The following is a 25,175-nucleotide window of genomic DNA, read 5'->3' on the forward strand; positions in this document are numbered from 1 at the left end:
CTGTGGGGAGGTTAGGGACAAGTGTGGCTGGAACCGGCCCAGGCCTTTGCCTCCCTTGGGGTCTCCCTCGCCCCCACCCCTCTTCACTGCTCCTTCATTAAACCCTCTCAGCCACCTACCCAGGCGGTCCTCCCCTGAGGCTCAGCCCACAGGACAGCGGCTGATACAGTGCGAAGGAACAGTGGGAGCCATCGATGGATTTGTGAGGGGAGAGTCTCTGAGAGCAGACAGTTCATGGGCTGGGGCACCAGAGGCCCCGAGGAATGCCCCACAGGATGCCCCTCAGCAACCTAAAGGGGCCACCAGACCACCCCACCCAACCTGGACACCTGCAGCCCTCGGCCCTCGCCTCCGCAGGGCTCCTGGGACCCCAGAGTTGGAGACGGAGGCACTAGCTGAGCATGAGCTGCTGAGAACCCCGCAGCTCTCTGGGAGGGCACAGACCCGCCCCTGATCTCAGCCCCCTCTCCCCGGCCCCCTGCCCCAGTCCACATAGGAAGACCCGGCCAGAGAAGGCAGAGGTCAGGGTTGCGGGCCTGCGTGGGGTGAGGAGAGGCAGTCAGACAGGCAGGAGCTGTGGGTCTGCCCTTGCCCTGCCCCCACTGGAGGGGAGGGGGAACCAGACCTCTGAGAGGAAGGGCCGGGCCGGGCACCCCTCCCTCACGACCCCCAGCAGCCCCAGCACAGGCCTGCCCCACGGGGCACCGCGGAGGAAGGACTTAAGCTAAGTTTGAACCGTAACCGAGTCATAACCCCCAAGGGTGATGATGGATGGCAAGCCGTAGAAGCCACTGGAAGGAAAAGGAGGTTGGGCAGAGGATGCCTGCGGGCAGCGACGGGAGTCGGGGGAGAAGCGCTGGGAAGCCTCCATGAGCCAGTCTGTGGGTGTTCTGGCCCGGCCCCCATTCCCCAGGGCGCAGGCAGAGCCCGAAGGACCAGAGGTCCCCACAGGCTGGGACACAAAGAGGAGGGCGTGTCTCACCTGGGCTGCATCAGAGCAGGGGTCCTGGCAGTGCAGCATGAGGGGGACCCAAGCTTTCTTCACCTCCTCCTTGAAGTGTTTCTTAGAGGTCCTGCCCACCTTGGCCAGCTCCCCGAACAGGACGAAGGCTTTTAAACGCAGCAGCTCACTTTCCTGTGGCGACATGTACAGACAAGCCCTGAAATTCAGGACGCAAGAAGCCCAACGGAACCCTCGCTGCCTCTGTGTGGATCCTTGGCCCCTGCAAAGGCTTCTGGATCATTCCGCCCAGTACCACCGGGTGCCCAGAGAGCTTCCGTAGCTGCGGGGACTTAAGAGGAGAAGATCACACCCTAAGAGCAGGGGAGCGGCCCCTTGAGTCCTGGCACAAGAGTTTTTGTTTCTCTTTTACGAGGTCCCAGAACTGGCTAATGGATGCGTGGGCGCCAAGTCCAACTAGAGGCCCCTTCTGTGCCAGAGCATGTCTTTTCTTAAGGGGGTAAGAGGTGCTCGCCCATTCACTGTGTGGGCATTCAGGGAGCCCCCAGCGAGGGCCAGGACCGAGGAAGGCCGCGATCTAGACTCACATTGTCAAAGAAGGCCCTGCACTGCGCAGAGATGATGCTGAGCGAGGACCCCACGTCTTGCTCCCGGAGCTCAGCCAGGACCTTGGCCAGGGCCTCCATGCCCTCGGAGGGCACGCCGATGCCCCCAGGCTCCCTCAGGGAGCCCAGGCACTTCTCCAGTAACAGCTTCCGGTACTGCCTCACCTGGGGTGGGGGCGTGCGAGGGGGCCACGGGGAGCTTCAGTCCCCTCCCGGGTCACCTCCCCAGTCGGCCAGCAAATGCCAGCCCTGGACCCTCAGCCCACCATGGCCCCGGAGCTCAGGGTGGAGCGCAGGACCTTCTTGGGGGCACCGAGAGCCATGCTGCCCAGGGCACGGAGGGAGAGCACCCTCAAGGCCTCGTCCTCCTGGTCCACGCCCTTCTCCAGCATCAACACCGTGGGCTTCAGCAGCTTCTCCTGGGACAGCGCTGGGTCACTCATGAGCTACAAGAGAGAACTGGTATAGACCCCTTTCTTGGCCTCAAGATGGGACGTGTGATTAGATCCAATGCACAGAATGGTCCCTGCGAAGAGGAGGGGATTCGGAGCCCCAGCTCCCCAGGACCGACTCTTGGCTCCTCCGCCAGCTGGCTGGCACCCCTAGCAAGTCACTCAACTCCTCTGAGCCTCAGGGTCCTCCCCTGTAAGAAGGGGCTGACACCAGCACCTGCCTCACACGGTTGTTGGGAGGCTCCATACGGAAGTATGTGGGAAAAGCCTCGGAAATGTGACCTTTAGGAATACGGTCAGTCGGTTAGCCTGATGGAGCAGCTACCGTGTCCAAGAGCCGGGCCTGCTGGGCCTGGGCAGGTGCACACAAGAAGCGTGAGCTTCACTCATCTGGGACTCTGAGAGTCACAACGGGCCCAGTGCTCAGAATGCCAGGACTCCAGCGACTACAGAGCCCTCTGACGTGTGTGTGCATGCGCGCATGTGCACACACATGAATGTTAAAATAAACCTAAAGAGGGGTGCCTGGGGGCTCTGTCGGTTCAGCGGCCAACTTTGGATCAGGTCATGATCTCCTGGTTCGTGAGTTCAAGCCCCGTGTGGGGCTCTGTGGTGATAGCTCAGAGCCTGGAGCCTGCTTCCAAATCTGTGTCTCCCTCTCTCTCTGACCCTCCCCTGCTCACACTCTGTCTCTCTCTCCTTCAAATATAAAAAAACACTGAAAAATTTAAAAATAATAAACCTGGGGGCACCTGGGTGGCTCACTCTGTTAAGCGTCCCACTTCAGCTCAGGTCATGATCTCACAGTCCATGGGTTCAAGCCCTGATTTGGGCTCCGTGCTGACAGCTCAGAGCTTAGAGCCTGCTTCAGATTCTGTCTCCCTCTGCCCCTCCCCTGCTTGCACTCTCTCTCTCTCAAAAATAAATGGCCATTTGTAGCAAAGTGGATGGACCTCAAGGGTGTCATGCTAAGTGAAATAAGTCAGGCAGAGAAGGACAGACACCATATATTTGCACTCATAGGTCTAACAGGAGAACAGGAGAAACCTAACAGAGGACCATAGGGAGAGGAAGGGGGAAAGAGGGCTGGGGAGAGTGAGGGACACAAATCTTGAGAGACTATTGAATACTGAAAACAAACCATGGACTGAAGGGGGAGGGGGAGGGAGGGAAGGGGTGATGATCATGGTGGGGGGCACTTGTGGGGGAGAAGCACTGTGTTATATGGAAACTAATTTGACAATAAACTATTAAAAAAATAAAATAAATAAACATTAAAAAATAATAAGCCTAAAGAAAATTAAACACCAAGTTGGGACTCCAAAATGGGAAATGTACTATCCAGTCTTTTACAGAAAAAGCGTGCTGATGCTGCACCAGGCGGATGTTGGGCTCCTAATGCATGTTGGGCTTCACGCAGCCAACACAATTTCTCCTAAAAGTTTTCTGACCAATTCTCTTGGGCCCCCAAAAGTGCCCCAGCTGCACAGAAGGGAGCTGGGGCCCAGGGGCCATCACACCCTTCCCTGGCCTTCCTGCCTGGTAAAGCCCTGCTGACCCCTTGAGACCTTCCTCCGAGGCCTCCCCCAGCACCGACAGCCCTGGCGAGAGCTGAGGGGCCCTCATCCGGGCCCCTCGGTGTTTCTGGCACCCGGCACAGCCTCACTTAGATGCATACCCTGAATCACTCGCGTCCTTCCCCCACCCCCACCCCCCCGGACTCAGATGTCCCTCTGAGCCCGGGCTACTGTCCCAGAGAAGAGCTGGGGGGGGGGTACCCAGCAGCCTCCACCCCAGCCCGCCCAGCCCTCTGCACCCTGGGCCTCACTTCCACGCAGATGGCCGTGCTGCTGACGCGGCAGCTGAGGACATCCGAGGCCATGCCTCTGAGCACCAGCTCCGACAGCCGCTGCCTGAAGCCCTCCACGTTCCACATGCACAGCCTGCAGGAGGGAGGCGGCTGGGGGTCCAGGAGGGCTGCTCAGCCGCCACCCTGTGGAGCTGCTCTGGGGCCAGGCACCCGGGGGCCCTGTCTTCACCTCTCTGAGCTTCTCCCTCCTCACCAAAGGGCTTTGGTCAGGGTTCCGCTGGAGCACCCACTTTTCATTTCCTTTTTATAAAATGGGACTAGAATGAGGGCCACTCATGAGCGACCCAGACCCCGGGAGCTCTTTGTCTGCCCCAGCTCGGAAGCCCCGTGGTGTCTCTGACCTCACATTTCCTGCCTTGGAGCGGGAAGGGTTGGAATAAAAGGTTCCCTATGCTCTACGCGCTGCCATCCCAGTGTGTGGGACACGGGTGACCTCAGGAACAAGGCACGCAGCCATGACCTAGAACTTCCCGCAAGGAGACAGCCCGGCAGGCCCCGCTGCTGGGCGCGGGGAGCCCCGGTGCCCACCTGGCCAGCAGGCCCACTCCTTGCAGGAAGGTGGGGCCACCCTGCAGGAGGGCCCACACGCCCTGCTCTTCCAGGGTGCGGACCAGCTGCTCGCTGCTCAGCCTTCTGAACAGAAGCTGCATGGACTTGATCGTGATCCTAGAGGAAGGTGGGGTTACGTCACGATGAAGCTTCTCCTAGGAGTCCCCAGGCACTGGCCCCGGGTCGGAGAGGAGGGGGTCCTCCTGCCCGCTGGTCCAAGCTTGAGGGGTGAAGGGCGATCCCGAGACACAGTGGGTCCCCAAACCATGAAAACCACACCATGCTGGGCTCATGTGAAGGAGGGTTGCGAGGTCTGCTTCCAGAACCTTCTCCCCATCGGGAAAGGACAACAAGGCCTCTTGGTGGAGGTGACTCCTGGGATCCGTGACTTCTAAGAGGCAGCATCCAGTTCAGGGCCACTGCTTTGCACCCCATACCCACCGCCCCCCACCCTTGAGGGCACCTCTGCAGGTTGATCTCCTCGGGCAGGGTCCCTGTGTGGACAAGTCTCCAGGTCTTCAGGACAGGCGACACGGCCTCTGGCCCCTGACTGCTGCTGAGCTGCAGCAGGAGGGTGTAGACGAGGTCCGGGAAGAGGTCCAGGAGCTTGTCGTCAATTCCCATCTTCTGGATGAGGAGGTGCATGGTGCACAGGGTCTGCAGAGACCAGGGCTGAGGCGTCAGGGCTCCTTCTCTGAGCCCCCAAGGAGCCCCGGGGCCTGCCCCTATGACTCACCATCAGAGGGTCCACCGCGGCCAGGCGCCAGATGTCAGCTTTGGAGGTGGCATTGGCCCTGGGGCTGAACCTTGACTGCAGCCGGCCCATCAGCCCATGGAGCATCATCCGGGCAAAGGGCACGTTCTCCGCCACTGCCAGCCACACCTCTGTCAGGTGGCTAAGCAAAGACAAGGAGACAAGGACTGTGGGTCTCCTGCCTCCTGCCCTGGCAGGTAAGAGCCCCTTTGGACCCCCAGGCAAGACCCTGAGTAGGGGTTAGACTCCGGAGGCTGAACATTAGGGAGGCCAAAGGTTGCATAACTAGAACCCGGGTCTGTGACTCAATGCTCAACTGCATTTCTCTGCCACAGCCCCTCGCTGCCCTGCCCCCCCACTGAAGCTGCAGCTCTACCGCTAGGTGACCTTAGACGCACCTGCCAGGCCTCCTCCCTGATGACTTTATAGGTACATCTGGCAACAGCTGCCAAGGACCTACGCTGTCAAGCTGGGCCCACAGACGGGGGAGGGAGGCCTGCAGAGGGTAGGTGGGCTGCCAGACTGCAGTTTAAAGCAGTCCCCCGCACCCCAAGTCCAAATCTGTGGCTCTGCTGCAAAGGGACAGTGTCCTGGGGACAGTGTTTACGGGCCCGGTGTGCACAGGTGCAGGGAAGGGGAGGCTGGGGGGCTCTGAAAGAGCTGAAGCGGCAAGTCCACCAAGATCCAATGGAACAAGGAGAGGTATACAAGGCCTGTGTGAATCCACAAAGCCGATGGCACAGGTGCGGGAGGTGAGCTGGGAAGGGCACGTGATGGGGCACACGGTGGCAGGAACCGAACGGAGGAGTAGGCATGTGAGCTCATTGGCAATCACTTCTCATAAAGGAGACATCAGGGTGTAAGGACACAAGAGAGCAGGACCTCAGCCTGCGACAGCAAGAAACAACAACATGAGCTTGAGGAAGGACCTGGGCTCCAGAAACACTCAGCCTGGCCCCCACCCCGGGAGACCCTGAGCACCGGCCCCAGATCCGCCACCCCCAGGCTCTTGACACGGAAACTGACACAGTAACGGGGCTTGTTCTGAGCTTCCAAGCTGGGGACGGTTTGTTACCCAGCAATAGCTCACCAGTATAGTGAAAGCCAGTGTGACCCAGGCCATCTAGATCGCCAGCCCGACAGAGCCCACGCTGGGGGGCCTGCACTGCACATAGCACCTCACCCCCTGACTCGGCACTGCTCTGAAACCCGCCGTCCCCATCAGTCAGGCAATCCACACTGCCCTCCGCCCCACGGTACAGCCAGGCTTGCCTTTCACCCCTTGCAGTTCTTGATCTGAGGGCTCTCTGTTCATGTAACAGCACGTTGGTGGCGCCTCGCCCCTCTCCCTCCACCAACAGTCTCCAGGCCTGTCTTTGCTCCGCAGCCTTGGCTGCTCTGGGGACAGTGCCCACACCTTTCTGTGCTCTCCCACGGGGAACCCTGGGACCATTGCAAACACGCTCCCCCAGTCGGGTGGGATGCTGCCGGCTGCTGTGTGACACGGTGACAGAGACTCAGGGACTGCGCGGTCTGTGTGGATAACACTGGGGGGCAGGGAGTCACGAGGCCACCTGAGGGGCATGAGGTCCTGCCATTTCATCACCTGGGCACCTGGACCTCCCCTCTCAGGGCAGCATTTGGAAGGACAGAGACACAGGGGGCTCCCCTGGAGGCCCCCCCGGGCCTTGGTGACCACGTCCTCAGGCGGGTTCCGGAGCAGCTCAAACTCAAAGGGCTCTTAGAGCCCTGTTCTCCACAGAGAAGGGGAGGGCTGTTGTGGACAGGGTCCGGAGGCGACAGCTGAGAAGCTACAGGGTCCAGACTCTAGCTCCAGAGGACAGACCTGTGACACTGGGGCCATGGATCCACAGCTCCCAAAGTCCACATCTCCCACAGGACAGGCAGGAACAGTGACCCACCCCAGGGTCAGACATGGCACCGCTCAAGGCCCTGTCCTCTGAGATACATCAGTGGGGGTGAGGTGGGCCTGGTCTAGGATGCAAAGGGGGCTGTGGCTCGCCGTCCAGGGCACCCACCTCTCCATGGGCAGGGGCTGCCTCAGGAGTGATGTGAGGACCGTCTCCTGGTGGTAGTGTGCCAGCAGGAGGACCCCCTCGATGAGGAGGCGCCGCACCTCCAGGTGGTCCACCACGGGCAGGTGGACCAAGATGGCGCCCAGGATCTCAGCCACCTGGGGAGGGGCGGGGCATCACCAGCACAGCCTGGGTCCCCATGGCCCTCTGCCCCCCCCACCACCGCACACCCCTCCTCAGGGACCCTTGCCCAACTGGATGACGGGTAGGTTAAACCACCAGCTCGTCTTTGGGTCTCTTCCTGGATTTTATCAGGTTTTCTGTGTGGGAGGCAGTATGCTCAGAGGCTAGAGCTACAGGCATCTAGCCCACTGGCCACTTACTAACTGGGCTACCTTCAGCACGTTTCTTTCACATTCTAGAGCTCTCTTTCCTCCTCCTCTTTACAACCAAGGGTTTGGGGAGGCTTTCTAGATGAGTGTCGCTGGGCCCTTGAGTGTCCCTCTAGCCTGGGAGCAGTGGGCAGCCCTGGGTCTCAGGTGGCACAGCTACAGCTCTGCCACCTTGTCCTCCAGCTCCTTGGCCCGCGTCTGGAGGAAGGTGCCTATCCAGGTGATGGAGGCCTTGTCGTGCCGCTGGTCCGTGGCCCCGATGTTCTCACAGAGCTTCTGGATGAGCGAGACCACCTCATCACAGTTAAACAGCATACAGACCACCTAGGACCAGAGCACAGCACTCCCAAGTTCAACAGCCAAGTTTCAGGCCAACACCCTGCCCCCGCTTGCCATCGCTGACGCCCCCTCCTCTTCTGCCTGACACCCAGCTCCAGCCCAGGCTGGAGTCCATCTCTCAAACCATCGCCTCCCTGGGCCTCCTACCCGCCTCCCTGCCCGGCGTCTCGCCAGCCCAACCACCGGCCGGCTTGGGATGTGACCCCTCCCCTCAACGACTCAAAGCTCAGTCCTGCTTTCTGGGACTTCTTAGGGCGCAGGTCCCCCAGCCCCTCCCACACTTCACCTACCCTACGCTACCCTCTGCACCTGAACTCCGATCCAGGAAGCTTCACCAGAAAGTTCCTCATACTTCCTTCCCTCCAGCTGTGCCCTGAGCCATGACCCCCTGCAACTTCATCCTTCGCCCCCCCACAGGCCCTCTGCTTCAGAAAGCCGCGTCTGCCCACCGCCCCTCCCCCAGACGGAAGTGACCCCACCCCTCTGCAGCTTTGAAAGTTTGCGGGTCTAGGGATCAGCCATCGATGTGCCCGAGGACCAACACCTCTGTGCAGGGTCCCGTGTTTAATTCTTTCTGAGGCCCTTCCTCCCTCAGGGGAGCACACCACAGGAACGGAGTCCAGGGAGGCAGGGACCGTTAAGTACCTACTATGTGCCAGGCATCCCAGTGGGGACCTTACATGTTGCACACCGTTCAGATCCAGAGGGCATGGGCTGGACCCAAAGCCATGGGGACTGTGACCCCCCTGGAGGAGGAGGACGGCTGTGTGGCCAGGCTGAGCAAGGTCCCAGGCCTCAGACACGCTCCAGGCACTCGAGTCCAGCCCAGGAGCCCGCACGACCCCCCTGGCGTGTCACCTTGGCAATTCTGGAAGATGCGCTGAAAATCTTCTCCACATCCAGGTCCTGAAGATCCTCCTTGCATTTCGCAAGCTCTAGTTCCTTCGAAGGGCCCCATGAAGAGCAGGTCTGGCTTGCTGTTGGGGATGCAATTTTAGACACGATCAGAAGGATGGAGGACCCATCCACAGGCCACGTCAAGACGGCCTCCTGTCCTGGCCCGTGGAAGCCCCAGCTCTGAGGGTCTGGACCAACGCCCAACATCTGGACAGCCCATCCCTTCTTGCTTTTACACTCATTGCCATCTCCCCACACCACCTGTACACGTGGCTCAAATGCCTGCTTTCTGGGCGGCCACCAGCTACTCAGCCAGAGGCAAAGTCTTCCCTTCTGAAGGTCACCACGCCTCATGCGCCCCTGAGCTCATGTCTGGGCGTTCCCCCTGCGTCCTTGGTGTCTGTGAGCTAACCTTTTCCCGGTGAGGCCCCTTAATACCCAGGACATGCCTTCAGTGACTTGTGCCAAGCCAGTCATTCTCTCCTTCCGGAAGCTTCCATGGCTTCTGAGCTAGCTCTGCCCCTTCTCCACCATCTCTGCTGGTCACCCTTGTTTGTCTCTCTAGAGAGGCCATGCTCCCCTTGACAGCCCCACAGCTGACACCCCACCTAGCCCCCGCGTCCCGATGCCTCTCCTCCATACCATGAAGGTCCAGCAGGCTGGACAGGACTTCCATGGAAGCCATGCGGGTTCTTGTGTGTGAGTCACAGGTGCAAGGGGCAATGAGTCCGACCAGCGTGCCCAACTGCCCCAGCTTCAGGGGGATCTGAAGGACAGGAGACTGTGAGGCTCACATGCTGCGTCCATCCATGCACACCTGGAGCTGCCCAGGGGCGGCCTAATGGGCAACCAGAGAGGGTGAGCCCTGCTCGACAGCCCCCCAGTGGGGCCCCTGGGGGCTGAGCCGCCAGGATCCGAGGTTTCTGGCTCAGGACTTGCCCCTCCGGCTGCATGCCCGGGTTCTGTGTCAGGGCACCTGCTCTGTTCTTGTAACTGAGACCTGGATTCAAATCTGAACTCCCTCCCTCCCGCACCTAGTGTGTGACCTGGGCAGGCTGCTCAGCCCGGTGCCCTCGTGGTCCTTGTCTATAACAGAGCCTCCCGTTTCAGAGGATGTTGTAAGAATTGTGTCAGAAAATCCAGGCGATGCATTCTGCATGGTGTCTGGGGCCCTGGCCTTGCTCTGCGGGGCCTGTGCCCCCACCGGAACGGCACTCCCAGACCCGCCAGGGCACTCCCCACCTCGTTCTCACCACGCACCGACACCCACACCCCAGGCCCGGGACGCCATGTTCTTCCCAGCGCTATCCCTGAAGACCAGGCAATCCAAGAACACAAGAGGTCTCATTGAATGGGGTCCAAAAAACATCTCCTTGCTTTTCTGGATTTGGGGATATTTGTGGCACTTGTCACACTTTATAAAATTTGTAATTCTGTGTTGATTTACTTTCTCATTTTAAGTAGTCACTTTCCTAACCAACATGGTGTTCCTAACTGTGCATTCTTTTCCTTAAAATGGGCCTTCACCACTGTGTGAGCTTCAGGTGCCCCCAAACCTGGATCAACGCCCAGTCACGCCCCCACCCTCCTTGGGCACCCCCAGAGTCCCAGAGCCGGCTCCTCCTTGGGGGGCCCCCTTTTTCATTCCCAAATGAGATAGACTCTCCCTGAGGGACTCTCCAAGAGACAGAAATTGATTTCAAAAGTTCCCTGAGTCACCTGGGTGGCGCAGTTGGTTAAGTGTCCAGCTCTTGGTTTTAGCTCAGGTCATGATGTCGCAATTCGTGAGTTCGAGTGCCACATTGAGCTCCATGCTGATAGAGTGGAGCCAGCTTGGGATTCTCTCTCTCCCTCTCTTTCTCTCTCTGCCTCTCCTGTGCTCGCTCTCTCGCTCTCTCGCTCTCTCTCTCTCTCTCTCTCTCTCTCTCAAAATAAATAGATAAACTTAAAAACAAAACCTCCCTCTTCTCAAGGATCGAGACAGGATGTTTTCTGTGGATGTCAGAGTAGCAGGCTGGGTAGTGCATGCTCCAGGACTCACACAGACACCGATGCTCTGCACGTAGATGTGCATGAGATGCAGATAGAAGTTCATGGCCTTCTCCCGCTCCCCTTCTTTCTCCGACAAGATCCACTTTTCCAGGAGCTGTGGGTAGAGCCCAGAACATAGACAGGGACATTCAGATCCCAAGGCTAGCCTTTCCTAGCCGGCTATTGCCTGTCTCATCCCTCCCACCCAAGACTCTGACTTTCAGAGGTGTTAGGTGGTGCTGATTCTCTTTCCAAGCAGCGCTGCACGGGAGATGAGGCTGTGGACAGAGAGAGTGTCCCCACTATCCTCACCAAGATGGCGCTTGGCTGATGTGTTTGGCCTTGTTCCAAATGTTTGCCTGTGGGTGAAAGAGCCAGGACCATAGCCCGCCTTGCACGCCATGACCTAAATGTTCACACATGCAGTAACAATGCATGAGGCAAAACTGCTCAACTGAAGAGAAAGAAACAAGTGCATGGTGAGATTCAGAGATCACAGTACCTCTTTCTTAGAAACTGATGGATATAAGAAGACGGAAAAGCAGGAAGGATAGAGAAAACTTGAACGACCCTACCAGCCAGCTTGGTCTAACTGATTTTTAGGAACACTCTACTCCACACAATACATGGAATGCTCACCAAGATCGACCATACTGTGCAACAAAATAAAGTCTCGGTTGATTTAAAAGGATTCAAATTATACAAAGTATGTCTTCAGTCCACAATGGATTTAAATTAAGAATCAAAAACAGAAAGGTCTCTGGAAAGTCTTCAAATATTGGGCAAGTTCTAAATAACCCAGGGGTCAAAGAAAAAATGAAAAGAGAAATTAAAATATATTTTGAACTGAAACAAAATGACATGACATTTTTGTAAAATGCAGCAGCAAAGAATAAACTATTTGCTATTTACTCCTGGTCACAGTATTTATTGTAACTAACATTACAATAATCAAGACAGTATGACATTGTGTAAAGACAGACAAATACATCAATGGAGCAGAATAGGTACCAGAGACAGACCCCCACATACATAGTCAATTGATTTTTGACAAAGATGCAAAGATAATTCAATGGACAAAAATCTTTCCAACAAATGGTACTAGAGCAACTGGTTATCTGTGTGTAAGCAAACAACAAAAATTTTTTTTAAATGTTTATTTACTTATTTTCAGAGAGAGTGCGCATGCACATGAATGCAAGCAGGGGAGGGGCAGAGAGAGGGAGAGAGAGAGAATCCCAAGCAGGCTCCATGCAAAGCGTGGACTTGGGGCTTGATCTCATGACCATGAGATCATAACCTGAGTTGAAATCAAAGGTCGGACACTTAACCAGCTTAGCGACCCAGGTGCCCCCAAACAATTTTAATCCATACCTCACACCATATACTAAACTCAACTCAAAATGTATCATAGACTTAATTATAAAACTTGAAACTACAAACTTCTGAAAGAAAATCTTTGTGAGCTTAGGTTAGGCCCAGAATTCTCAAATATAACACCAAAACCATGTATCATTAAAGAAAACAGTCAATTAAATTTCATCAACTTTTTAAAGCTTCTGTTTTTCAAAAGACATGATGAAATCAATGAAGAGACATGTCACAGACTGGGGGGAAATATTTATGAATCACATATAAGGACTTGTTTTCAGAATATATAAAACCTCTGGAAACTCAATAATGAGAAAGCAAACAACCTAACTAAAAAAAAAATACTAGCCACTTTCTACAATAGTCAAATCATGGAAGGAGCCTAAATGTCCATCACCTGATGAGTGGATCAAGAAGATGTGGTATATATACACAATGGAGTACTACATGGCAATGAGAAAGAATGAAATCTGGCCATTTGTGGCAAAGTGGATGGACCTCGAGGGTGTCATGCTAAGCGAAATAAGTCAGGCAGAGAAGAACAGGTACCATACATTTGCACTCATAGGTCTAACAGGAGAAACCTAACAGAGGGCCATAGGGAGAGGAAGGGGGAAAGAGAGTTGGAGAGAGAGAGGGACACAAACCATGAGAGACTATTGAATAATGAAAACGAACGATGGACGGAAGGGGGGGGGGGGCAAGGGGGTGATGGTCATGGAGGGTAGGGCATTTATGGGGAGAAGCACTGGGTGGGTGTTATATGGAAACCAATTTGACAATAAACTAATATTTTAAAAAAAGAATGTAAACTTCAAGAAGTTTTTTTTTACTGCACATATAAAAACTCAATAAACATTTATTTAAAAATGAAAAAAATCTAGCCAATGCCCTTCAAAAATACCAATATTATGAAAGCTAAAGGAAGACTGAGGAATTTTTCCAGATCAAATACAATTAAAGAGATGTGGCAGCTAAATGCACAGGGTAATCCAGCTTAGAGCCTGGATAGCTTGGGTACCTATAAGGGATATCATTGTGACAATTCATGAATTTGAATATTGGACATCTATTAGAATACAGCATTATATCAACATTAAATTTCCTGATTTCTACCATTGTACCATTGTTATATAAGAGGACATTCTTGTCCTTGATATTTGCAAGTAATTCTCCATGGTTCAAAAAGTGTGTGTGTGTGTGTGTGTGTGTGTGTGTGTGTGTGTGTCAAACAAGAAAGAGAAGGGAAGAGAAAGTGAGATAAAGAAATGGGACAAAATATTACGAATAATGAATCTGGGTGTGAAGGGTATACAGGAGTTCTCTGTACTATTTTGGCAACTTTTCAGCAAATCTGAAATTTTACCAAAATACAGTTACTGAAACAATTGTTAACACATAACCCCTGTTTTCCATAGACTCCGGCCCTCAGACCAGCTTTCTGGGAGGGGCGGCCATCCCTGCCTCCGGGCCCTCCCCCGTGGAACTCACATGCACCATGTCCTGCAGCCCCTTGGGGTCCAGCTGCCTCTGCATGAGGCCCTCCATCAGGTGCTCCAGGGCCTGAAGTGCATTTGCATACAGGGTCTATGGCCAAGAGAGGAGGGCGCCAGGCAGCAGTGAGGGAGTGCGCACAGCCACCCTCCAGAACTCTGCAATGATCCATCCAGGGCTGAGAAGCCTGAAATGATCTGAAAGCCACCCCCTTGCTTCTGCTTAGACTGGGTTCTTTACACCTGAATTCTCATGTGACACACAAGACAACCTTTAAAGAGGAACCCATTTTACAAGGGAGGAAACTGAACTCCCAGAGTCCAGTTCCTCTGACTCCCCATCTAGAACCAGGACTTCGAGGCAGACATGGCTACCTGTCCACAAAAGATTTGCCCTCCTTCTCCATCTTGTTGCTGTGAAACAGTCATCCAGTCAGGAACTACATTTCCCAGCACCCCTTGCTGCTAAGTGTAGTCATGTGACTGAGTTCTGACCAATGAAAAGTGGGCAGAGTGGCTCATAAATTCTCCATACCTTTTCTCTTCCTCTCTTCCTCTACTGGATATCAGTACTCACAGAGACCTTGGGCCACTCATTAAAAACAGTGGGGTCTCTGCCCGCCTCGGTTCCTGAATAACTGCACACAGCAGCTTCATCTCCACCTCCCAATGCCAACTGGACTTTACTTGAGTGGCAAATTTTCTTTTGCTAAATCATGGAGATTTCAGGGTTTAGCTGTTACAGCAGCTAGCATTACTTTATACTAACTAATAGAGCCTACTGCACTTTGCTACCCTCACAGGTGGTTGAGGATGGTGGGCTGTCAGCACTGCCCAGGTTATTGTAGACTTCTAAGTGTGACCCAGAAAACGAGGCGGCCCAGAGGGACCTACCTGCATGGACTCATTGTCCTCTGTTGGGGGTTGAAGAGAGATGACAGAATGAATACTGATATCCATCAGCTCATTGTTTTCCTCTGTGGAGTAAAAAGGCTTCAGACTGCTAAGGAAGGAAGAAGTGGACAAGAGGAGTGGTCACGGTTGGGGTGGGGGGAGACCCTGCCACCCCACTGCCTAGTCCAGGGTGCAGAGGCATGTCACAGAATGAGAGAGAGGCCAGCATCCCTGGCTGGGGGTGCAGGCATGCATCCCTTTCCAGAGGCCCTGGTTTCACCCAGTCACCAGTACCCAGTGACTGTGTCTGTGGTTTGATGGGGAGACCCAGGGGTCCGAGACCAGCTCTCCTTCTTGTTGCCTGCTCTCAGCCTCTCCCTCTCCTGCTCAGAAATCTTCCGTTGCTCCTCCTCCAGAGGCCATAACAATGGACTCTGCCTCTGAGGCTGGCCCTGGCCCAAGGGTTTTCAAGAGTAATACCTGTACCAGCAACAGAAGCATCCCCTTGGCACTTAGAAGTGCAAATTCTCTGGTCCTACCTCAGAACTACTGAACCAAAAACTCTGGAGTGAAGCCCAGCCATGTGAGCTTTAGCGAATTCTTAGGGGTGGTAGCTGGCCGCCCAATGGGCATTCTTCTCCTACCCCTTCATCAATAGTTCCCAAGCGTAGGTGCATACTAGCATTACTTGGAGAAGCTCTGAGGTGCCCAGGGGCTACAAACAGGCTCTAAGGATCTTTATTTAAAGGTCTGAGATGGGGCCATGATATCAGTATTGTTCCCAGGTCCCCAGTTGGCTCTATTGTGCCTCCTGAGTTGGGAGCCACCATTCCATTTTAAATTTAAACTACTGCCCCCCCCAAAAGGGTCGTGTATTTCACCCTTCCAGGAGCCACCAAGTCCTACCCAAATCCTCTTCTTTTGTGTAAGCCCAGGTCAAAAGTCAGATGCCAATGCCTTCTGATCTCCCCTGTGGTATCAACAGAATTGCATCCAGCTGGCAGCCCTTTCTTCTGGCCTGAGATTGTTTTGTTTTTGTTCACTCACAAATACTCATCTCTGATCAATGATTCCTTCTGCATGTTCCTCTTACCTCCGAGTCCCCGAAGAGGTGTTTGTGAAGTTTATGTCAAATCTGCCTGTGTGCTGCCTCTTCAGGCAACAGGCGATTCCGCTATGAGCCGTTATATAAAGCATCTGCTCCGACGGCTCAGAATTCCCAGAGATCACCCAACCACTTTATGTGATGTTTGATGTTCCATAAGTTCTTCCTCATGCCTCCTTCCCCACCAGCTCCAAGAAGGCAAACCTCAGGTACTATATATATTATTTTGCATTAACTATATCATACCATATCAATAAATAAATTCCTATTGCACCCAATCCAACTAGATAGATGCCATATTCCTGCGACCCTGTTCAGTGTCATCATGTGATTTCTTACATCAAAGATCCCCTAACGAGAACAGTCTACCTGCTGCCAGTCACCTCCTAACCCAGGAGAAGAGCCCAACTTAAATATTGCTGAGAGTCAAGGAAAATACCGGAAGGATGCAGACCCCCATCTCCTGGAGGGGGGCCAGTGCCCCAGAGCTGCTGTCCAAGACCCAAAGTAGGTGTGACCTCCCCCCACCAAGGAATACTAAGGGGTGGTCTCGGGCTTTGCTTCTACCCACGGAAGAGACCTGGGGCCAGACCAGGGACCCAGCTCACCTCAGGTGCAAGAGCGCCTCTATCGCCATGGTCCGCACAGGAGAAACGAGGCTGTCGGTGGGTTCCGCCTTGATGGTGGCCTGCCCGACACAGCAGGGCGGTGAGTGAGCACCCCAGAGCCCACCAGAGAGGACAGTGAGTGTGGGGGCTAGTGCCCAAGGCCTGGCACCTTGTGCGGTGCTGACGCCCCACACCACAATCTCTCTTTTCAGGATCATGTGGCCTTTTAGCATTTTAGGGGACGCAGCAAAATCAGGTGTGGGAAGGAGCAGGGCACCAGACAGGCTGGGGCTTCTCGCTCAGGCCCACCACCCGCTCGCGGTGTGTCCCTGGGCAAACCGCTCCCCCCGCCTGAGCCGTCACGTGAGAAACATGGCCTGTTTCACAGGGCAGCGCCAGGCCAGCGTGAAATGACACATGGCTGGCTTCTGGCCTGGAGCGGGAGCAGGCGTGTTCACTTCCTGTTCCTCGGGGACTCCTGTTCCACCCACACGTCCCTTCCCTCGGGGACAGTTTCCAAGGCAGCTGCAGTGCTTTCCGGGGGCCCAGGGCATCACGAGGGCGTCGGGAGGCCTGGGGGTGAAGGGCAGTGGCTGCCCACAACTCCATCAGCCTCTGTCACGTCTTCTTGCCTTGAGGCAGTTGACATAGTCTAGATCTTACTGAAGGTCTGCGCCACAAGAGAGCTTGAAGACCTGCCTGCCCCTGAACCTGCCCCCTAGGTCCCTCCTGTAAAGAAACACATGGGGCCACAACGGGGCTGACCCACGGGCCCTCTGTCTCCTGGCCTTGAACCAGCCACTTCCGGGCACCACAGGCTCCCTGGCCATCCAACCCTTTGTCAGATATGTCTATCTGTAGATATACTACTGTCCTCGGCACTCCTACAGTTGGCTGGATGCAGAGCCGAGACAGGGAGGGGCTTCAGTGACCCCCACCCCAGAGGGCTCCGAAAACCTCTGACTGAGGAGGCGCCGGTCAGCAGTTAGACCCCAAAACCGCCCAGGAGCAGGGAAGCCTCTCACCCCGCTTACTAGTATAATGCCCGTAAGGGTCATCTTTTGGGCAAATTCAAAGTCCTCCAGATTTTTGATGTTCTTGATGGCGTTGGTGACCTGCGCCACACTCTTCATGAAGGCCATTTTGAGGCAGATGTCCTGTGCCCGGACCAAGAAGAGGGAAAGGGGGTAGCATGTCGGGAGGGAGCCCAAAGGCCCCAAGCCACAGCTCTCTCAAGGACGCTGCGTGAGGACCCTCCTTCCTCTGCGCCCAGGAAGCGGCAGTGTCAAGGGCACCCTGACAGACGGCAGGCCTCACTCTGCCCTTCAGCCGCCTTGATCGAGCTTCTGCCGGACGGCCAGAATGCCAGCCAGGCACTGAGCAAGGCACAGGCTCTGAGAGCACCACCTCCCTCAAACCCCCTAAGAATGGTGATGCCAATCAGTGCACGCCTTCCCTGGCCAGGGACACCACCCCCTGCGTGTCACCCAAGAGACAGAATAAGTTGAGATAAAATCGGTTTTGCCTTCACGGCACGGGTGAGCCTTGAGGACATTCGGCTAAATGAAACAAGCCGGTCACAAAATGCCAAATCCTGTGTGAGCTCAGTCATAGGCGACTCCCGTAGGCGTCACTCAGAGAGACAGGGAGGAGGATGGGCGTTGCCAGGGGCAGGGGAGAGGGGCCCGGGCATATGTTCAGCGGGTACAGGGTGGCCGTTTCACAGGACGGAATGCTCTGCAGAGGGCTGGTGGGTTCCGCTGCACAACGATGTGAATGTACTTCATGCCCCTGAATGGGACACCTTGGAAATGATTACGATGGCAAGTTTTCTTTCATGTGTATCTTACCACAATTTTTAAAATGGTAATAAGATAGCTTTTGCTTTCTTCTGTGTTTCCCCCTCCTTACCATTCCAAGAAAGTAGCGAGCCCCTCTGCATCCCTGAAGACCCACTCCTGGTCCATTATGAACAGGCTTGGGTCAGCACTGTGGGGGTTGGGGGGCGTCCCCCACCCACCTCCCCCCTGCAGTGGAGAATGCCCAGTTTGAGACAATGAGCTTCCCCAAAGCTGGGTGTTGGATGGGACTCCTGGCCACCTACTGGGTGGGGATGAGGGCTCAGATAACAAGGCAGGTGGCTGTCTGCCGGCCGGGCTTCGGATGCAGGGGTGCAGCCTCCCAGGGTTACCTGGCAGCTGCTGGAGTAGTGGTGAATGATCTTAGCGGTGATGGGGTTGTCCGCGTGGGCGAGGAGCATCTGGGGGTGGCAGTAGGAGGCCACGCAGCTGTACATCACCATGAGCGCGCCCTTCACCGTCTCCCGCCTCCAGGGGTGGTCCCTCTGCGAGCCGACCAGAGGAGGAGGTGTGGGGGCGGGAGGGACGTCTGCTCTGTTGGCCACCCCAGCCTCATGTGGATGGTCCCTGGTCACACGACCAAAGGAGCCACTGAATCAGCAGAAGGTGCTTTGACTGATGGTTTTAGGGGTGCCTGGGGTGCTCATTCCTTCACTCATTCATTGACACACCTTTACTAAGCACCTGCTCCTCGCCAGGCCCTGTGCACACAGCGGCAGGTAACTCACCCCGGGTCCCACCCCCATGGGGGTTTCAGTCTGGCAGGGGATGCCAGCAGCACCTGTCCGCTGTGAGCGAGTGGTTCGTGTGGACGCCCCAAAACAGAGGCTGCCCGTATCCTCCTCCATTCCGTCACCTGCCAGGCACCTGCTGTCATGATGCTGGGAAGCCAGTGGGAACAAACAGCCCGGGTTGAGGCACTACGGGGCCACCAAACCCACGACGGAGGGTGGGCGTGGCTGCCCACACCCTACCAGGCCTCAAATAGAAATCCATGTCTCAGGTCCCACTTTGTGGAGAAGCCAGGGCAGGAGCCTGGGACGCCCCTGATTCTCTCCAACCAAACTGCCAGACCCCTAGGGCAAGGGTTCTGGGTCAACGCCAAAGCCTGAGGCATCAGTGACTCTGGACGACTGCCCACATGGGCCTCAGCCTGTGACTCTGTGTCCTATGGCAGAGGGGCTCCCTCGAGTGGCCAGCCTGTGCAATGGACAGATGCCCAGGCCTGGCTTCACCGCTCACTGGCCACAGCATGCCTTCAGGCAAGCTTCAGCACTCTCTTCCATATGCCCGTGGGCATGACCGCCCTCCAGCCCGTGCCACTGACTCACCAGGGCAGGGCTCCCAACCCATGGAAAGTACCCACTGAGCTGCCTGAGCAGCTTCTTCACATCCAGCGGGTGTGGGTGAGGCCCGGACTGCATTCCCCCCAGCACTCAGGGTGCCCCTGCTGCTCTGCGGAGCCCATGGTGGGCTGGTGCCCCTTTGCAACATCTGGGCCCTGAAAGGACCCACCCTATGCTCTTCAGATTATGTAACAGCAAAAGCTTTGTTGAAGAGAAGCCTCCAGATCGCAGCCATTTTGGGGACAGGTGAGACCAAGGGGAGTTTGCCACTGAGATCTTGGGTGCCGAGAGCACTGGTCTACGCGGCCCCCAGGCACCTGACTGTGGAGCGTGGGTGCCTTACCCGCCAAGCGCCAATCTGCCAGGACTGTTCCGACTCCTGGATCCTCTCCTCGAAGTCATGGAGCACGTTCAGCACTGTCCTCACCTGGCCACGGGCACACAGGCCGAAGCACAGAATCACGCCCTGTGGGCAGACCCAGCCAGCAGGGGTGAGGGCAGCGGGCAGTGGCCAGAGGAGGATGCCCCCCCCATGAACACATACACACAGGTACATTCATGAGCGCCCCTATGTACACATAGGTCCACACACAGGCATGCACACACAGGCTTGCATACACACAGGCACACACACACCAGTACACACACGGACGCATGCACACCACTACAGCCATGCACACACACCAGTACACACGTGTGTGTGCACACCAGTACACACATGCATGTACATGCACATACACACCTCAGTACATGTATGCATGCACACACACCTGTACACGCATGCATGCACACCAATACACACATGCTCACACACACACCAATACACACATGCATGCGCACACACATATACACGCAGCAGTACACACATACATGCACACACATGCACATACAGCAGTACACACATGCATGCGCACACACACCAGTACACACACGCACGTACACACGCACACACCAGTACGCACATGCATGCACGCACACCAGGACACACAAACATGCACACACACCAGGACACATATGCATGCACACACTTGCCCCTCCCCACATCAGCACACACAAGCATGCACACACACGCACACACTGTTACACACGTGCACACACACATGCAAACACAAGCATGCACGTGTGCACTTGCCCATGCCTCCGAGGCACCGGAGGGGTCTGGTGGGTGGAGGCGGGGCCGGGCTGCAGGGCACCCTCACCTCCCGGTCGAAGTCATTGCCATAGTCTGTCTTGTAGAGCAGGTCCAGCAGCAGCATCTCCACCTTGTCAGCCTCCAGGCCCATGGCCAGTGTGAAACCCAGGGCCCGATACAGAAAGCCCTGGAAAGGCAGAGGAACAGAGGGAGCTTCAAGCCTGTCTATTCCGCACCCGCCCCCCTGGTTGCTGCCATGGGGAGTTCCCTATATAACACGCTAGACTTTTTTCTTTAATGCACAGATATTTATGCATTTCGTATAATCTTTAAAATACACATCCAGTTTATTCTGGAGTGTTGGGCTGCTTGCGGGCAAGTGTATTATATAGTGAGGGACCAACTTTCCCTCCTGTGGAAGTCGAACCAATTTCAATTCACACTAACAAATCTACGAACATCGGCTTCCCCACTTTCCTCTGTCACCTAGGATGTTACCAGCGAGCGGCAGAACATCCACGTTTTCATGTGTTTCTTTGCTCAGTAGCCGCGCTGATCACTTAGCACATTCTCACCATCCAGTCCTCGAATCCCTGTCTGTATTCTTTCCCCATTTCCCATTGGCTTACCTCTCCTGTTTTCTCTTTTATTCGTAAGAGCTTTGTGTGTATATTTGGAAAAAAAATAATAAAAATAAACATGTATTATTTCCTTTAACCCACACAGCCACTCTAGACTGTAAATGCAGTTGCCATTTTGGGAGATGAAAAACCAGGTTGGGAGAAGTAGAACCAGGATCTAAAATCAAGCCTGGTCTGGGGCGCATCTGACTGGCTCAGGTCAGGATCTTGCGGTTCATGAGTTCAAGCCCCACGTCGGGCTCTGTGATGACAGCTCAGAGCCTGGAGCCTCCTTCTGATTCTGTGCCTCCTTCTCTCTCTGCCCCTCCCCTGCTTCTCTCTCTCTCTCTCTCTCAAAATAAATAAACATTAAAAAAAATTTAAGTCAAGCCTTGTCTGAGGCTCGTTTTTTAAGGCTCATGTACCAGAGGCCTCAACTGGTAGATCACTCTACTGTTATTATCACCTCTCAGTGTCTCTGTTCCTTTTTTATTTTATTTATTGTGACTTTGTTTTGGAATTTGGAAAATTTTATTTCCGGAGAAGAAAAATGTCTTTTTTTGCCTTTGTCTTTCTTGGTTTCCTTTCATGTATGTGAAGGCCTATTCCATGTTAAGATTAAAAGGGGTGTCTGGGTGACTCAGTCAGTTAAGCTTCTGACATCAGCCCAGGTTATGATCTCACGGTCCATGGGTTCAAGCCCCACATTGGGCTCTGTGCTGACAGCTCGGAGCCTGGAGCCTGCTTCAGATTCTGTGTTCTGCATTTCTCTCTGTCCCTCCCCTGCTTGCATGCACTCTGTCTCTCTCTCCTTCAAAAATCAATAAACTGGGGCGCCTGGGTGGCTCAGTCAGTTAAGCGTCCAGCTTCAGCTCAGGTCATGATCTCACAGTTCTTGGGTTCCAGCCCCGTGTCGGGCTCTGTGCTGACAGCTCAGAGCCTGGAGCCTGTCTTCAGATTCTGTATCTCCCTCTCTCTCTGACCCTCCTCTGCTCGCACTGCTCTCTCTTTTAAAAATAAATTTTTAAAAAAATCAATAAACTTGAAAACAAGATTACAGAAATACCCGTTGACATACTCCTCAAGCTGGTCTACAGTTTTCTTCTATTTTGTACGCTTAAATCTTCAATTGGTTCCAAGAGAGGAAAACCTTCCTCTGTGTACTTTATTTTCAGTATGCTCTTAGCTACTCTCTTCCACTTGCTCATTCAGGTGAACTTGGAAATAATCTTGTGAAATTCCACAAAATTGTCCAATTTTCACAAAAACTCCTTTTGGGAATCTGACCGGGAGCACATCATATGGCAGGTTAATTTGAGAAACATGGACATGGAGACTCCCTATCCTTGAACCACAGATAGCGTCAATGCCACCACGTTTCTCTTAGCGTCCCTGCACCACCTGTCCCTTTGTGTTCCTCATGCTGGCCCCAAGTATGTCAAAGAGTCAATCATTTATTTGACTACAGGGGCGCCTTGGTGGCCTAGTCAGTTAAGGCTCTGACTTCAGCTCAGGTCATGATCTCACAGTTCATGGCTTTGAGCCCCATGTCAGGCTCTGTGCTGACAGCTCAGAGCCTGGAGCCTGCTTCCAATTCTGTGTCTCCCTCTCTGGCTGGTCCTCCCCTATTCATGCTCTGTCTCTCTCTCTCTCTCTCAAAAATAAAATAAAAAACATTTTTAAAAATTTAATAATAATTTATTGATTATATAGGTACATTGTGTTGTTACTTTGAATGGGATCTGTTTTCTTGGCGTTGTGTTTTTGTTTTATTTGTATGTGGGGAAAATCATGGTTTCTGCATATCAGTTTTGAGAGAAGACCAGCTCTGACAATGGGGGCTGTCAGTCTGGAGGCTCCTGGTGGCCACCTTGCTCCTACTGGAGGGTGCCAGCTGAGCGGTGAGGAGACGGGCGCATCCTCGTGAGGTTCCGTAAGCCATCCTATCCAATTGTGCCCTCAAAGGTTATCTGAGCCAGTAAATCCCTACTTACTTAGCTATGTTCCCTAAGGTAGGTGGTTTTTTGAAATATGGTTGAATTCTATGCACTTCCTTATTAAATACTATATGCAACTTTCTTTCAAAAGGACATCTGTCCTTGGGGCCCCTGGGTGGCTCAGTCGGTTAAGCATCCGACTTCAGCTCAGGTCATGATCTTGTGGTTCTTAGGTTCGAGCCCTCCACTGGGCTCTGTGCTAACAACTTGGAGCCTGGAGCCTGCTTCAGATTCTGTGTCTCCCTCTCACTCTGCCCCTTCCTCCACTCATGCTCTCTCTCTCAAAAATAAATAAACATTAAAACATTTAAAAAAGGACATCTGTCTTTAAATTGACATTGGGTAGGATCTTACACCTGCAAATTTACGTTTAGCTATAGAAGATTTTCTGTAAAATATACCTGCTTTTTGTTATTTTACATCCTCTCCTACAAAGGCTATCTATTTGAACAAACATAATTTTTGATTGACATGTGCAGAAACCTTTTCTTAGACATCTTCATTGACATATAATCTACATACCATAAAATTAACCCATTTAAGGTTTACAAAACCAATAGTATATTCACATAGTTGGGTAGCCATCATCACAATCTAAATTTAGAACATTTTTATGACCTCCAAAAGGATTCCCATACCCGTTGGCATCACTGGATGTTCCCTACAGCTTCTGGAAACCACAGAGGTACTTTCCATCTCTAAGAAGATGCCTATTCTGGACATTTCAAGTAAACAGGATCATATAATATGTGGTCATGTGCGTTGCTTTGCATCTGGCTTCTGTCCTTTGCATAATGTCTTCAAGGTCATCCTTTCTGTACCATAAATCAGTACTTCATTCCTTTGAATGGCTGAACAATATTTCATTCTATGGATAGACCCCATTTTGTTTATTCTTTCATCCACTGGTGGACATTGGGGTGCTTCTATGGTTGCTTATATGAATAACACTACTATGAATATTTATGTATGAGTTTTTGTGTGGATGCACGTTTCCACTTCTCCTGGGCACATTCAACTAGGAGCAGAATTCCTAGGTCATACAGTGACCCTATATTTAACATTTCAAGGAAATGATAGACTGGTTTTCAGTCTGTCATTCCATTCACACCAGCAATATTTGAGTGTTCAAATCTCTCCCCATCTTATCAACACATGTTTTTATCTGTCTTTTTCATTACAGCCATACTAGTGGGTGTGAAGTAGTATGTCCTTATGGTTTTGATTTGTGTATCCCTAATGGGAATAATCTTGAGCATTTTTTCACATACTTATTCACTAGTATGTGCTTTCTTTGATTAAATGTCTATTCATATCATTTGCCCATTTCTAAACTGGCCTGTCCTTTTGTTATTGAGTTATAAGAGTTGTTTATATATTCTAGATACAGATCCCTTATCAAGGACTTAATACGCAAATATTTTCTCTCATTCTGGGAATTGTCTTTGCACGTTCTTGATGGTTTGATTTTCAGCATACAAGTTTTTAGTTCCAATGATGTCTGATTTATCTTTTTTTTTCTGTCATCACTTGTGCTTTTGGCGTCCTATCTAAGAAGGCTTTGCCTCAAATCAATTGACAGCAAATGTGAGGTCTACTTCTGCACTCTCGATTCTCCTACATCAATCTGTCTGCCCGGCCTTATGCCAGTACCACATTGTCTTGGTCACTGCAGCTGTATGTAAGAAGGCTTGGTCTTGAGATTGCAAAGTTTGAGTCCTCCAACTTTGGTCTTTCTTTTAATCATAATTGTTGGCTATTCTGGGTCCCTTGTATTCCCACATGAATTTTAGGAGTAGCTTGTGGAAAGAAAGAAAGAAAGAAAGAAAGAAAGAAAGAAAGAAAGAAAGAAAGAAAGAAAGAA

The 25,175-nt window shown here is 53.2% G+C and overlaps 1 protein-coding gene across 1 annotated transcript in view; it reads right to left on the reverse strand.

The window, feature by feature from the left end:
* MROH2A (maestro heat like repeat family member 2A) overlaps window positions 1–25,175 on the reverse strand; it is a 48,062-nt gene that overhangs the window by 2,892 nt on the left and 19,995 nt on the right. The window contains exons 22-40 of the mRNA XM_029932860.1: window positions 20,762–20,881; window positions 19,906–20,028; window positions 18,549–18,701; window positions 17,392–17,514; window positions 16,358–16,437; window positions 14,645–14,753; window positions 13,749–13,844; window positions 10,897–11,001; window positions 9,498–9,621; window positions 8,817–8,935; window positions 7,791–7,943; window positions 7,231–7,385; window positions 5,174–5,333; window positions 4,901–5,094; window positions 4,417–4,554; window positions 3,847–3,961; window positions 1,866–2,012; window positions 1,549–1,731; window positions 983–1,135 (exon numbers count right to left, since the gene is read on the reverse strand). Coding sequence (XP_029788720.1) covers window positions 983–1,135; window positions 1,549–1,731; window positions 1,866–2,012; window positions 3,847–3,961; window positions 4,417–4,554; window positions 4,901–5,094; window positions 5,174–5,333; window positions 7,231–7,385; window positions 7,791–7,943; window positions 8,817–8,935; window positions 9,498–9,621; window positions 10,897–11,001; window positions 13,749–13,844; window positions 14,645–14,753; window positions 16,358–16,437; window positions 17,392–17,514; window positions 18,549–18,701; window positions 19,906–20,028; window positions 20,762–20,881 — 2,550 coding nt within the window. The remainder of the gene's footprint in view (window positions 1–982; window positions 1,136–1,548; window positions 1,732–1,865; window positions 2,013–3,846; window positions 3,962–4,416; window positions 4,555–4,900; window positions 5,095–5,173; window positions 5,334–7,230; window positions 7,386–7,790; window positions 7,944–8,816; window positions 8,936–9,497; window positions 9,622–10,896; window positions 11,002–13,748; window positions 13,845–14,644; window positions 14,754–16,357; window positions 16,438–17,391; window positions 17,515–18,548; window positions 18,702–19,905; window positions 20,029–20,761; window positions 20,882–25,175) is intronic.

Source organism: Suricata suricatta, chromosome 3, assembly GCF_006229205.1.
Source record: "Suricata suricatta isolate VVHF042 chromosome 3, meerkat_22Aug2017_6uvM2_HiC, whole genome shotgun sequence".
Taxonomy (NCBI): domain Eukaryota; kingdom Metazoa; phylum Chordata; class Mammalia; order Carnivora; family Herpestidae; genus Suricata; species Suricata suricatta.